Raw genomic sequence first — 13,954 nt, 5'->3', positions numbered from 1 at the left:
TGGTGAAAGTTGCTTGACCAATGTATTCAGTTTTCATCTAGCAAATGGGAAGGAAATGGTTCTTAAAACCACTCCAAATCATGAATGATCCCTAGGATTACTCATGCTATATGCAGCCTTGCAGCAGTGTACTTATGTCTCAATAGCCGTTCTTTAAATCAAGTTCCTGTGTTCCTACAGAAGTGTGTAATATCATGTAACATATACTATTTTTCTAGGCATTTGAAAATGTATAAGGATGCCATGCCAGTCTCAGAAAGCAGTTGCTGTTTGCTTCTCTGCTGATGGCACAGCTTTAAGCTTTTTTTTTTTTTTTTATTAGACTTCTAATTGAATATCCTGCCTAATTAAACTTCTTTATTGAGGGTTAACCAGGATGATGCCTCTATTGCATTGATGCACATTTGAATTTCAGTTGCAAGTGATGAATCCACAGTTCATCACTGTTAACTGACCTATTCATCGATCCCCACCAATAGCAATGGAGATGTTCCAGCTGAAATTCATTTTAGGTTTAGTTCCTTGGGAACCCATTTCTTACACAGTTTTCAAAAGATGAAGTAATCATGCATTATGCTATACACTGAGTGACCACTGAATTATGACCACCTACTTAATACCATATTGAGCCATTATTCACCTAGGCATTGACTCCACTAGATGTGTGAAGACATTTGTAGAGATCTGCAATCATGCTACCTGCAAGATTTTCCACAGTGTCAGAATAGATGACCGCTACGTGTCCATGTACCTCACTTCCCGTTCCAAAACATCCCACAGGTGTTCGATTGGATTGAGGTCAGGCAAATTTGGAGGCCAATCTAGATGGGTGAAAAGCAAATAGCAGTTGCTGTTTGCTTCTCTGCTGATGGCACAGCTTTAAGCTTTTATTATTATTATTATTAAACTTCTTCCTAATTAAACTTCTTTATTCGAGGTGAACCAGGATGCTTCTATTGCATTGATGTACATTTCAGTTTGAATTGCAAGTGATGGTCCCATAGTTTATCACTGGTGACTGACCTATTCAGCTTGTCATTGATCTCTGCTCATAGCAATGGAGGTATTCCAGTTCAAGTCCCATGCAGTTCATTTTAGTTCAGTTCCTTGGGAATCCATTTCTTACATGCTTTTCAAAAGTTGAGGTAATCATGCATTATGCTGAATTGTGACTACCTGCCTAATACCATGTTGAGTCACCGTTCGCACAGATAGCCACTGTTTGCCTAGACATTGACTCCACTAGATGTCTGAAGACATCTGTAGGGATCTGCAGTCATGCTACCTGCAAGGCTTTCCACAGTGTTGGAATAGATGATGGTTATATGTCCATACATATCACATCCCATTCCAAAACATTCTACGGGTATTCAGTTGGATTGAGGTCATGCGAATTTGAAGGCTAGTCAAGGTGGGTGATATTTTTACTGTGTTCCTTGAACCACTTATGCACAGTGCAGGCTCAATGACACAAAGCAAGTTATCATCTTAAAAGATCCTGTTTCTGTCTGGGAAAAATTGCAAAATAGCAGAGTGTGCATGTGGTCTCCTAAGAGTTGCCAGTAGACCTCACCAATGAAATGTGAGTCCTTATGCACCAGGGGTCCTAGTTCTTGCAAGCAAAACATGCATGATGGGTCCATAGACTTGGGTTGCTTGCACCACACATGAAGGCAGGCCGCCTCCATAACCAGGTGGGCAGGAGCAGCAGTGCGTAGCACACACTTCTTGATTAGACTGGGGTTCAAGCCCGTGACCATCAAATACGGAGGATGCGGAAAGGTCAGGGAATGACCACCGCATATCCCTGGAGCAATATGGCCTTAGTTGCTAATGCTCCTAAAAACCAAATAACAAACAAACAAACATGAAGGCATCCTTCAGCAAGTTGCACTAGGTATTTGGATTCATCTGACTAGCACATTTATTTACAATCCTCTAGTGTCCAACCAGCATGTTGTTGACACTACAGCATTCACTGTTGATGATGATGATCAATGGTGAGGAGAGGGTATCTCTTAGGTCATTTGCTGTGGAACTCCATATGTCTGAGTGTGCGGCGTGTTGTCATTTAGGAAATTGTTCTTGCATTCCCCATATTGTATTGTAGTGTCAACTGTTGCCCAGTGACTTGCCATTTATCCTATACAGTACACTGCACCCTTCGCTCACCAGGAACATCCACCTAGCGTAATCCATCACAGTTCTGTTGTCGGAGGTGGTTTGGCCCATTCAACACCATTGTTTTGCACTTAACCACAGCGTGCTACGAGCAACCGACAAGGCATGCCATTTCTGATATGGAAGCACCCGCCACACAATCTTCCACAGTCGTGCTCTTTTGAAACTCTGATATATTTGCTACGTCTCTTAACTGCTACTTTATTACTTTGGCTTGCATTACGAAGCAAATTGCCCCTGCTGTAGCATGTGAAGCTGTTTGGCTTTTTATACTGCGAGCTATGCAGTATAAAATCCATTATAGTTAGAGTGATCATAATTCACTGATCACTGAGTGTAGACCAAACCATAGATATATCGAGCACTATATCATCAGTCCTTACATATCAGTTGAGATCATTGATCCCACTAGAACCATAGCTAATTACTTTCAGTTCAACCTGAAACCCTGATCTGGCGTTGTCCTGAAGTATCAGATGTCCTTGTGAAATTTTTCAATCCAGTTGTAAACAGCCTTCATGATAAACAGTTCTTGCCATACATGTGAAGCATTTTTCTGTGGTTATCCTTGGCAGAATGACAAAATACATTCTGCTGAGGATATATACAGACTCATACAGAAGACACAACAGCACACTGTTCTTCAATTATATGCTTCTGCAAGTGGAGTTGCTGTCTCTCATGGTGCAAGAATAACATTAACTGAAGTGATTACATAAAAGAGTCTGCTCCAATGCCATCCTTGATAATACTCACGATTTCTAAACAAAATCACATCTCTTTGGGGATTACCCTGACTTGGCATAAGCACATCACAAATATTGCTTCTTCTGCATCAAGAAGATTGGTTTTATTTTTGCGCTTGGCATTATTTTTCTTCTAAAAAATTACTACCCACTCTGTACAACTCTGCTGATCACAAAACCATGGAATGTTGTTCTCACACGTGGGGTGGTGCCTCCAAAAGCTCTCTTAAGCTTCTAGTCTCCATTCATAAGAGGGCAGTCTCATTAATTAATGAACTGTCTCTTTATGAAGGCTCCTCGCTCTGTCTTATAGATGTTCCAGTTTCTGCTGCATCTGTTTTCCATGGTCACTTTCTGATTTGGAACAACCTGGAACAACCTTTCTTCACATATTTCCCAAAAATGTATAGTTTCTTCTTCTTCTCCACCTTCACCCATGCACAGTACTGTAGGTTCTGATGGTTCTAATACCATTTGTTGTTTGGGAATTTTCATTTTGAAAAAGAAAAAAGCATTCTTTGGTGCTGTCACCACAGAATACTCTAGTATTCCCCCTAACGGTGGCTACAGAAACCACAAGAATATCACTAAGCCACATACAGCTTATAGGTTATATAATACTGTTGCAGTGTGTTCACATTTTGATTACTGACCTATCAACAGTAATCTGTAATACTAATGTATCCAGTGTAATATCTGCAAATAAAAAAAAAATTAAATATTATTTTATAGAAAGAGCTACAAAATTTGGAAGATGCAGCTGATGAACTCATCTTAGAAGAGCCTGTGACTGTTCCATATCCTTTATATTTTAATACCTACAGTTTAAAAAGTTTTTTAATCTGTTTCTTTAAAAATAATTCTTGTTTCAATCATTGTTGCTCTAGAATTACATACTTGAATGAACAATTCTAGACTTGAAAAACCTAGAATCGTTTGGATTATATTACTTAGAAAATGTCTTTTGATATTGTTTTGTGGGAATATTACTGATTAATATTCATCGTACAGTAGTGCATGTTATTTTTAGTTCCAAATGCCATTAGCAAAATGAATTAATATGTCCAAGAAATTATTTTCACACTGCAAATTTTTTTAGCATTGCAATTTGTCTCTGATAAATTATAAATATCTTTAATAAATTACAAATTAAGAGGGCCAAGGAAGAGTTATTGCTCTTTTAAACTTGTAAGTCATTCTTGGTATATAAAAGTAGAAAATTAGTTCATATTTTGAGAAGAGATTTACCGAAGCATGCCACTTTATAACGCAATAATTTTCATAATTTTAAGGCAAATCTTAATCTTAGTAGTTTAGGTTTAAAAATTACCAAGAGAAAATTATTTCAACAGATTTCGTACACAGGGGGGAGGGATGAGCACACTTTGCTTCTTTATCCCACTTTATTTATTTATTTTTTTTTTTTCTGTTTGTTAACTCATATACTGATTTTGCAGATGTTTGTTAATTTATAGTGGTAGAATAGCATCTTCAGACTCCACCTCTGCTTCATCAGAAGAAAATTCATTCAATTTAACATCAAAACTGAGTTTAAAAAAATCACCACTTTGAAATATACTTCATTAGCAGTTTTAAACCTGCACATATGTAAAAAAAATTCTAAGAATTGGCATTATGAATATTTGCTTAGGGCTATAGCAGTCCTAATTACCATTATAGCAAATATTCAGCCCAAATCTTTCAGTAAATGTTATTGCTTGGGGGGGGGGGGTTTGAAAAATGAGTATAATTTGGCACTAAGCCAGTAGGAAAAGTTATTCATCAGCTTTTAAAAATGACAAGCCTATACATGCATCTGTTCTTATTGTTAATGCTGTTTAAGCTAAACCATAATGAGTAGAGACCATACCACTTTATTTGCTATTGCAAAAAAAAAATATGTATATATATATATATATATAAATCACTAAATGTTGAATTTGTTTAGTTCCACAATAATGCTCATGAACAGTAAATCTGCATCATAACCTCTAAATATCTTATGATGTTTAAGTGTGTTTCATTGTGTTACTTAAAATGCTGAAGTCTGCAGAGTCTATAAACAACCATTTATTAAACACTTAAGAATTCTTTAAAAGTGCTCTGCTAAACATACATGTTGTGCTATTGAATGTCTACATCACTCCACATTAGTCATAATAAAAATTAAATACATATTGTTTAGTAATTACGTTGACGAATTATTAAGATTACTATAAAGGTTGACCCACTAATCACATGCCAAAAAAATTAACTTAATAAAATTATAAAATTAAATTGGGATATCAAAAAATAATTTAAAAAATACGAGGGCTCTCTTTATAGATAGCCTCAGTGACAGAAGTGAAAACAGAAAATGAGGAAGCTTATGCAAATATTATTAGAACCCCTTAGTAATAGAGTGTGTCTTGTAGGTTCATATTTTTGTTGCATTATATTTGTAATCATATTATTAAATTTATTATCTACATTTATTATGCAGTTATCAAAAAATAATCCACTTTTTATGCATGGTATTTTACAACCTTAACAAATGTGAACTTATTTATTAGGTGAAGTTTTTGTAAACATGGTTATGGATGACACACAACAAATGTTAGATAATACCAAAGAAGTTATAAAGGGTGAAATTGAGTATCTACAACTACAGAGGGATGGTATCAAACAAGTTATGTCAGACTTAAAGGTTCAATTGTATGCTAAGTTTGGCAATAACATTAATTTGGAACCAGATGAAAGCTAATGGAATAATATGGTATGTAATTGCTTTAAAAATGCCTAATGTAATTTAGAGCCTAATAAAATTAAAATAATATGATTATATATAAAGTTTAGGAATGCTCTTATATTAAAGCTTTGATGCCACCAGTTTTCTTGTAAGTTTTAAATAAATAAATTTTTTATTTATACTCTGTATAGTTGGTACCAAATGGGTTTATAACTTTATTTTAAATACTTTATTACAGCTGATATATCAGCGCAACAGTTAATGGGCTGCGCAGTTTTTTGTGGCAGTATATGGATTTGGTTGTGCAATGTGCATGCTAGTGTACATAACCAGGATCACAGCCCTACTTTATATTTATTGAAGTTGTGCTCTTGATATGCTTTGTAAAATAACATTTTTATCATAGAATGTGGTTTTTAACAATAAATTGGCATGCATATAGTATAATAAAGTCTTAATATGAATATTTTTCAATGTAAAATGCTTCATATGTAGTTTAAACCATGTCTCCAAAGTTGCTACTATAAAAGATCGGTTTAACTCAACAGTTCTTAACCTTTAGTTTTTACATGCAGGCATATTGATGTTGTTTAAATTTTTAAGGATTTTGACAATGTTTCAATGCAAAAGTTTAGCATTCTGGTTCATACATACTATAAAATGTGTTTTCTTCGAAATTCTCCCTTTCAATCGTCTTAATTTTCTCTGTGCCTATAAAATTAGCAAATTAAAAAGAGCTAGTGCTAATATCACAATTACATGTAAAATATTCTACCAAAACAGCATTTCATTTTGTTTTTCAGAACCGATTATAGGATGTATTATAATAATTGTAATATGGATGTATTTTTTTGGTCAAATGAAATTCTGTCAGAATTAGCTGCCTTTTTTTTTTGTTGATTTTTATTCTTATTCAACTAACATCAAAAGAGACATGAGACATATCAAAAATCATATGTTCATAACTTTTGTTGTAGTTGTATCCAATTTCAGTGTATTGGTAAATGTAATGAAATATTTTAAATAAAAGTTTTAATGTTAAGTTGCGACACATTATCTTCAATCTAGAAATAAAGTAAATGTGACTTAAGGCAAGTTACATTCTTAGAAATTATATTCCTGATCGTGATCATTTAGATATTATCAAAAATGGCATTTCTAATTAACTATGAATCATATGTAAAGTAAGAGTGTTCATTATAACTAGTAAATAATTATAACTATTATAATTATTTTGTAAATTCACACACTCACTAAATGTTATCACTTTTTCCCTTCACTGTATTGTAAAGGCCTTTATGTTACAACATCTGGCATTAAAATCTATTTATGCTTAAAAAAACAAAAGAAAAAACCATACAGGCATTTAGCAATATAGTTCTTTGCCTCCAGTCTGTATGCAGTGCTGTAACGCTGTGTAAATAAATGAATTGACATAGACCATTGTGTACCTTGCTTTCTGAACTTTCCTTCTACAAAGAGTTTCTTGAAGAAAATGGATTTATTGTTTCTTAGTGGATCTCTTGTGCAGATTGGTTCCTACACTTTACACAGGCTGAATATGGATAGCTATGTCACTGTGGCACAGTAAAGTAAGAGTTGCTTTTTATATGGTATCTGATAATATCAGTTGAATTTTTCATGGTAGTATGTGTTTTAATGAAGTTTTATTTCTTGTAAAAAAAAAAAAAAAAATGGGTGATAAAGTCTTAATCAGCTTAAATTTTTAATGGATTGGAGAAAAAGCCTACAAGTTTAGAAAGAATAATGTAAAGATTACAGCAGTGAGTCTCAAACTTTTGAATGCTTTTTAAAGTTTTTCTCAAGGTACCCTTGGAGTGAAAAGCACTGTACAGGTGACCCCTGGTTAACGCTGATAATTCGTTCCAGAAAAACAGAGCGCTAAGTGAATCCGCGCTAACCGAGCTCCGCATTCCCATAAAGTAACGTATGTATTTGTAAGTTGCGGTTGGTGACATAGGATATTTCCTAATCAACAATAAATGGTAGTGAAAAGATGCACAGATGTCGGTCAAAATATTTAATATTCAAATATTTGTACATATAAAATATTCTGCATTACATACGTATATAATTATGTGGTAGCTACTTACGTATCAAAATTAAACTTAAAATTCCAATAAAATCATGAATTTAATTGATCTAAATTAATTTTAATTGATTTAATTTAATTGATGAATTTAATCATGAAAAATGTGTCGATTTTGGGTTGAACTTTGGCCCTCTTCTAAATAAACTAAAGGGGGTATTAATTTTAAATCCCCCGCAGCGTTACCACCCAACAATAAAGTCACCCGATCCTTCGCCGCTTTGAAACCTGGCATGTTTTTGATTCTTTCAATATGAAACTTCTTTTAGGCATTTGTTTCCACAAAAGTCCTGTTTCATCTATGTTATAAACTTGTTGAGAAGTATAACACACAATACCCCTCTTCAATAATTTTAACAAGTTCTTTTTTGAAAGTTTCAGCTCCTTCATCTTGCTGCTTCTCCCTAGATTTTAAATCTATTCAACCAGCCGTTACCAGTTTGAACGGTTCCACATTTTTTTTTTCTTTAGGTGAATTTTCTTCATATCATCATATTGACTAATCTCTCTCTCTCTCTCTCTCTTTCTTTTTTTTTTTTTTTATATAATATTTAACTAAACTGAATTCTGCATTGGATATTATCTTCAATAAAATTAGTTAAAGTCTTTCCATTTCAATCCTAATAACCAGCCTAGCACTAGTTGCTTGCAGTGGAATAGCTATCTTTCCTGCTGCTAAAGTTAATTCTTTATTTTTTTATAATTGTTCATACAGTTAAATTTGCAAGTCTTATGGCACACATCCGCTTGTCTTGGACCGGAATCGATTCGCTTCAAAACGTCTAATTTAATTTTCAAATTCAGTCTTTTTCTTAAATTTATAGTCTTCGTACTGCACTCAGACATTGCTTTTTCATTCTTATCGGCCATTATTAACTCTTCGAAAATGTAACTGCGTTGGTTGCATTAATTAAGATACAATGTTCAAGTAAACTGTCCGTTACGCACGATGTCTAATACTGTACAGTGTGATGACTATACTTCGGATAAATGCATATAACGCAAATATTACAAGCAATATACTTGTTCATTTTTTAAAATGTTGATCTCGGAATACGTAACAAGTCATGGTACTACAATTTAATTAGTGTGCGAGAAAATTTCACTGAGCGTGGGAAACGTTTTAATGCTGTTTTGCTATTCATTTTCAAGCTATCGACTCCATCAAATGAAACGATTTCGTTAAATATTCCAAAAATGCAATCTGTAAAAGAGCGTTATAGTGATCTGTGACAGCGTTATAGTCAGATACGGGTTATAATATAAACACAGCGTTATAGCGAATCAGCGTAAAGCGAACCGCGTTATAACGGGGGCTTGCTGTATTTGTGACATACTTCAAGAGCAATTACCATAAGAAAAGTTTGAATTATTGGTTTTCAAAAAGAATGCCAATAATTCAAACTAAGGAATAATCTATTCACTAGTTTGAATAGAGTATTTCATAATCTGGTGTCATCATGGTTGAGAATCTCTGGCCTACAGCTTTATTACTGTTACTGTACTTATATTTAGTTACAACACCTGACCAGTTTTGCTCATCACAACAACAACAACAACAAGCCCTGGAGCAGTTCTAGGTGGATTTAAGAGATTTCAAAAACAGAGGGGATGATGGGCAATTATCCATTTGACAGAGATGATCCTGCAGAAAAAAGCTGGATTTGCCATGCATTTATTATGCTAAATAAATTCATGGCAAAGTTAATGTCATAATGCCAGTATGCTGATTTCATTTTCTGATAAGGCAATTGTCCATAATGAGCTTCTTGTTCCATAAAACAACAGTCAGTCAAGGATTATACCTTCAAGTTTGGGAATGTTTCCCAAAATATATCAAACAGACTGAAACTTTGGCTAAAAAAGTGGAATTTTGAATCATAACAAGGTTTATTTCCACAAATCTTCAGGTGAGCACATTGTTCATTTCTAAAGATCTTCAGGTGAGTGAATACAGATTGTCAGGTGAATAGACTTTGACCTAATCTTGTCTAGTACATCTTTTTTTAAATCTAATTTTATTTATTTATTTATTTTATTTTATTTTTGCGCTTCCAAAACAAAAAAAAGTTTAAAGGAATCTCTCAGTTTTAATAAATTTGAAACATTCAGAACAAATTAGCTAATTTGCACATAGTGTTACAATTCAGATGTATGAGAATAGTAATAGTTTATGATATATATATATATATGTATATATATACTATCATTGAAATATATTAAATAAAGTTAAATTATAATAAAATGAAGAAATAATTAAGCATTCATTAGAGGCAGCGACATGCAATTCCTCCATATGAAGCTGAAATACATCCATTATTTTAAATTAAATAAAACATAAGCCAGTAGTATGGCAAAAACTGTAGAGCGAAAATTAACATAAAAATAACCCAAATAAACAATCGAACGAAAAGAAAGAATAGATATAAATAGTAGCCCAGAAACCCTAATATAATTTTGATCTTTAACTCCAATTAACAAAAACTATACAAATTTTAGAATAATGCCAATTAGTTATTAATTTAGCGGTACCCCCCCGAGAGGTACCAGTTCCGAAAGACGTGAAATATCACCCAAAGAGGGTTAAAGGAACTACCAAACGATAACAAAATCAAAATAAACTAAAATAAAATAGAATAGACTGACCATCATGCCCCATATCGACAGAGGACCACGAGGCCAATAATGGTCATGGAATCGCTGCATTTCAATCGTCATACAAAACATCGCAAAGGCGGAAATATCGAAGAACCAAACCACCCTTCCATTCTCCGATAGATCAACCAATGCAGAGGATTTGCATGGCGGTGGTCCTTATGCAGCGAAAATAAACTATAGAACAGACAGCACTCTAAAGCAGAGCCACACTACTGACATACTGTAAGCTGAATCAGCTTATATTGAAGAAAAAAGGAAATAGATGGCAGCACAGGCGTTGCTAAATTAGCATATCGACCCATTACTATTGAATTATAATAAATGTTGACGAAAATTAAATTATAATAAAAATTAAAATAATTAAGCATTAAGTCCAGTCTATTCTATTAAGTCCAGTCTATTCTATTTTATTTTAGTTTATTTTGATTTTGTTATCGTTTGGTAGTTCCTTTAACCCTCTTTGGGTGATATTTCACGTCTTTCGGAACTGGTACCTCTCGGGGGGGTACCGCTAAATTAATAACTAATTGGCATTATTCTAAAATTTGTATAGTTTTTGTTAATTGGAGTTAAAGATCAAAATTATATTAGGGTTTCTGGGCTACTATTTATATCTATTCTTTCTTTTCGTTCGATTGTTTATTTGGGTTATTTTTATGTTAATTTTCGCTCTACAGTTTTTGCCATACTACTGGCTTATGTTTTATTTAATTTAAAATAATGGATATATATGTATATATATATTTAAAAAAAAATTATCAAAAAGCAATGGCTTTTATGCACGAACCAAGAGCATTTAATTTTTGAGTGTCTGCCATATTGCCCATTGATTCCTCTAACCAGCACATGGCAATGAACATAATATCCAGTGCATCAGCTATAATATACAGTATGTGGATAGCCTATGTTAATTCCATGGGAAAAAAAAAGAAAAATAATTGCGTGATTTCTATTGGTCCTATTTTAATCAGATTTGAGAAAACACAAATCATTCTGAAAGAGCTGAATATAAAATTTTATGAAATACACTAGGAGTCAAGTTATTATTTGTGGACATGTGCACAAATGGACAATATGTAGGCACTTTATGCATATATGCTAATGCACCTAATATCAAGTGCTTAAGCTATAATAATGGTACATGTATATGGATAACCTATATGATATGTACTAAAAAAGAAATAATAATTGAGAGATTTCAACAAGTCTCTCTAAAAAGAACTAAATATAAAATTTCATCAAAATTCATCTATTGGGAATCGAGTTATTACATGCAGATAGATAGACAAAGAAATAATAATTGCAGGAATCCTGTTTATCCAATTTTAATGAAATTGGGATGGCTTGACAAAATTTTCTAAAAGAGCAAAACATAAAATTTTATGAAACTCCATCCATTAGCAGTTGAGTTATTACATGCAGGTGGATTGACATGGCGGAGAAAATGAGCACTTTACACATATATGCTAATGCATGTAACAGTGTTATGGTCCACTAAATTGGCTTAAGAAAATGATGAATTTTTCTAAACATGGCAGAGATATTGGGATGTGTTGAAAGTCAGAGAGAGGGTATTTTGAACTTTGAAATGACCAATCTCAAAAATATCTTAGTGATTTTTTTTTTTTTTTTTTGTACAGAATTTGTCTGGTTTTTTTACTGGCAGACTTCCTATGCCATAAATGAGCTTGAAAATTTCATCAGAAGTTTTTTTTTAAACACTGGACTGAGAATTTTTATTTAATTCTTTTTTTAAATTCACTGATCTGTTGCATTCTTAGAGCATTTATTTATTTTATGTATGTGTGTTGTGTGTAATTTTTAATATATATATAATATATATATTTCTTTTTAGGTAATGTTACTCGCAGCATTCACTACTCATTTCAACTATTTAGAACTTCACATGCAAGTGGAACATTCAGAAAAATCCATTAATCTAATTTTGTTTTTAATTTATATGACAGCTTTTTTGGTATATGTTCTTTTTGTTTAAAAGTTAAAACATTTTCAGTATCATTTTTACAGGAATATGAATTATAATGAAAGTTATTGTTATCCCTCAAAAACATTAATTATGAAACTTCGAAATTCTAAAAAAAAACTCATACACCGACTGAGCCTGAATAAATAAGATATAATAATTATAAAAATTCTTCATGAATATAACAATTTACCTTTGTTATTTCAACCTTTATCTCGATTTATTTCTCTCTCACTCGCTTTCTTCATTTGTTGTTGCATGACATGCTGTATTCACTTCAGAAGCATTAAGTTATACATTTTTAATGAGCAGCACCTCTGCAAATTTTTAAGTTTTTGAATCAGACTATATTAAAAGAAAATATATAAAAACTAGAATTTAAAAAATTAAGTTATCCCTTCCAAAGAACATCTGATAATGTGGAAAGATTGATGATCAAAAAATAATACTATATTGTGACTTTTATTTATTCTTATTTCAATACTGTTTTGGAATTTATAATAATTTTGAAATGCTTAACTGTTCAGCTAATAAAAATTAACTTGTGTGTGGTGCTTGTTAATTGTTTAACAGACATTTTTTTTTTTTTTTTTTCCATAATTATCATCATTGATTTTAAATGCTTGCAGTTAACAGCACGTTTGGTAGTGGCAACTATTGTTATTATGATTTGCTTTAATTTTGTTTCTCTTTTAGCAAATTGTGTTATGATGAGCTGCCTTTTACCTTATTAAATAAGCTAAAATTATTTGCATGCAATGGCTATATGATATTTTTTTGTTATAGATGCTATGTATTTAGGCACAAAAGCTATTTATGTAGCTGATTAGAATATTCTGACTGTCATTACCTCTGTAGTAACTAATGGCACAGTGTGTCATGTCATCATCTGCCACTCATATGAAGAAGTCTGGGTTTGATTCCTGTTGACTGGTTAAATTCTAAAGTCTAGCTGTTGCTAGTCTATTTCAGGTGAGAAGAATAGTGAGTTATTCCAGATATACATTTTTACATTTAAAAAAAAAAAATATATATATACTTTTTTTTTTTTTCTCTTACAAATATCAATCAATACTTCAGCCTTGATGTTTAGTGAATTGTAGTTAATAAATTCAAAACAGTATGGTGATTCTCACTTCAACATTAACAAAGGAGAACTATTTGTTGCGTACCTTTCAGCACATTAAAGTTGAAATGCAAGTTGAAATTTCATCCACATTTATAGGATATGGAGGTGGAGTTTACACTTGAATTCCCACTTATGCTTGAAGTTAGTGTTGTTATTCTCAAAAGGAAATGTAAGTGTAAACTACATTGGTCCAATTTTAATGAAATTTGGGAAGGATCAACAGACTCTTCTAAAAGAGACAGATATAAAATTTCATGAAAATTGTTTCTGCTGAGAGTTGAATAATAATAGTTTTACTGCAATGAGAATGAACTCTTGGTCATCACCATACACAGTCTATGCCAGCAACCTCTACTTCTTAGTAGAGGGATATTACTGCAGTAGAGTAAAAGAATATGAATGAAGATATATTTCTATT

General features: G+C 32.5%; 1 protein-coding gene across 1 annotated transcript in view; it reads left to right on the top strand.

The window, feature by feature from the left end:
- Pfdn4 (prefoldin subunit 4) overlaps positions 1–12,747 on the top strand; it is a 29,238-nt gene extending 16,491 nt beyond the window's left edge. The window contains exons 3-5 of the mRNA XM_090378762.1: positions 3,660–3,724; positions 5,469–5,682; positions 12,279–12,747. Of these exons, the coding sequence (XP_090234888.1) occupies positions 3,660–3,724; positions 5,469–5,670 (267 nt within the window). The 3' untranslated portion in view covers positions 5,671–5,682; positions 12,279–12,747. The remainder of the gene's footprint in view (positions 1–3,659; positions 3,725–5,468; positions 5,683–12,278) is intronic.
- Positions 12,748–13,954: the final 1,207 nt, after the last annotated feature.

The sequence above is a fragment of the Mastigoproctus giganteus genome, chromosome 7 (assembly GCF_048544385.1).
Source record: "Mastigoproctus giganteus isolate SK-2022 chromosome 7, ASM4854438v1, whole genome shotgun sequence".
Lineage (NCBI taxonomy): Eukaryota > Metazoa > Arthropoda > Arachnida > Uropygi > Thelyphonidae > Mastigoproctus > Mastigoproctus giganteus.
Note: the sequence above shows the minus strand (reverse complement) of the source record. Positions and strands in the feature narration are given on the sequence as shown.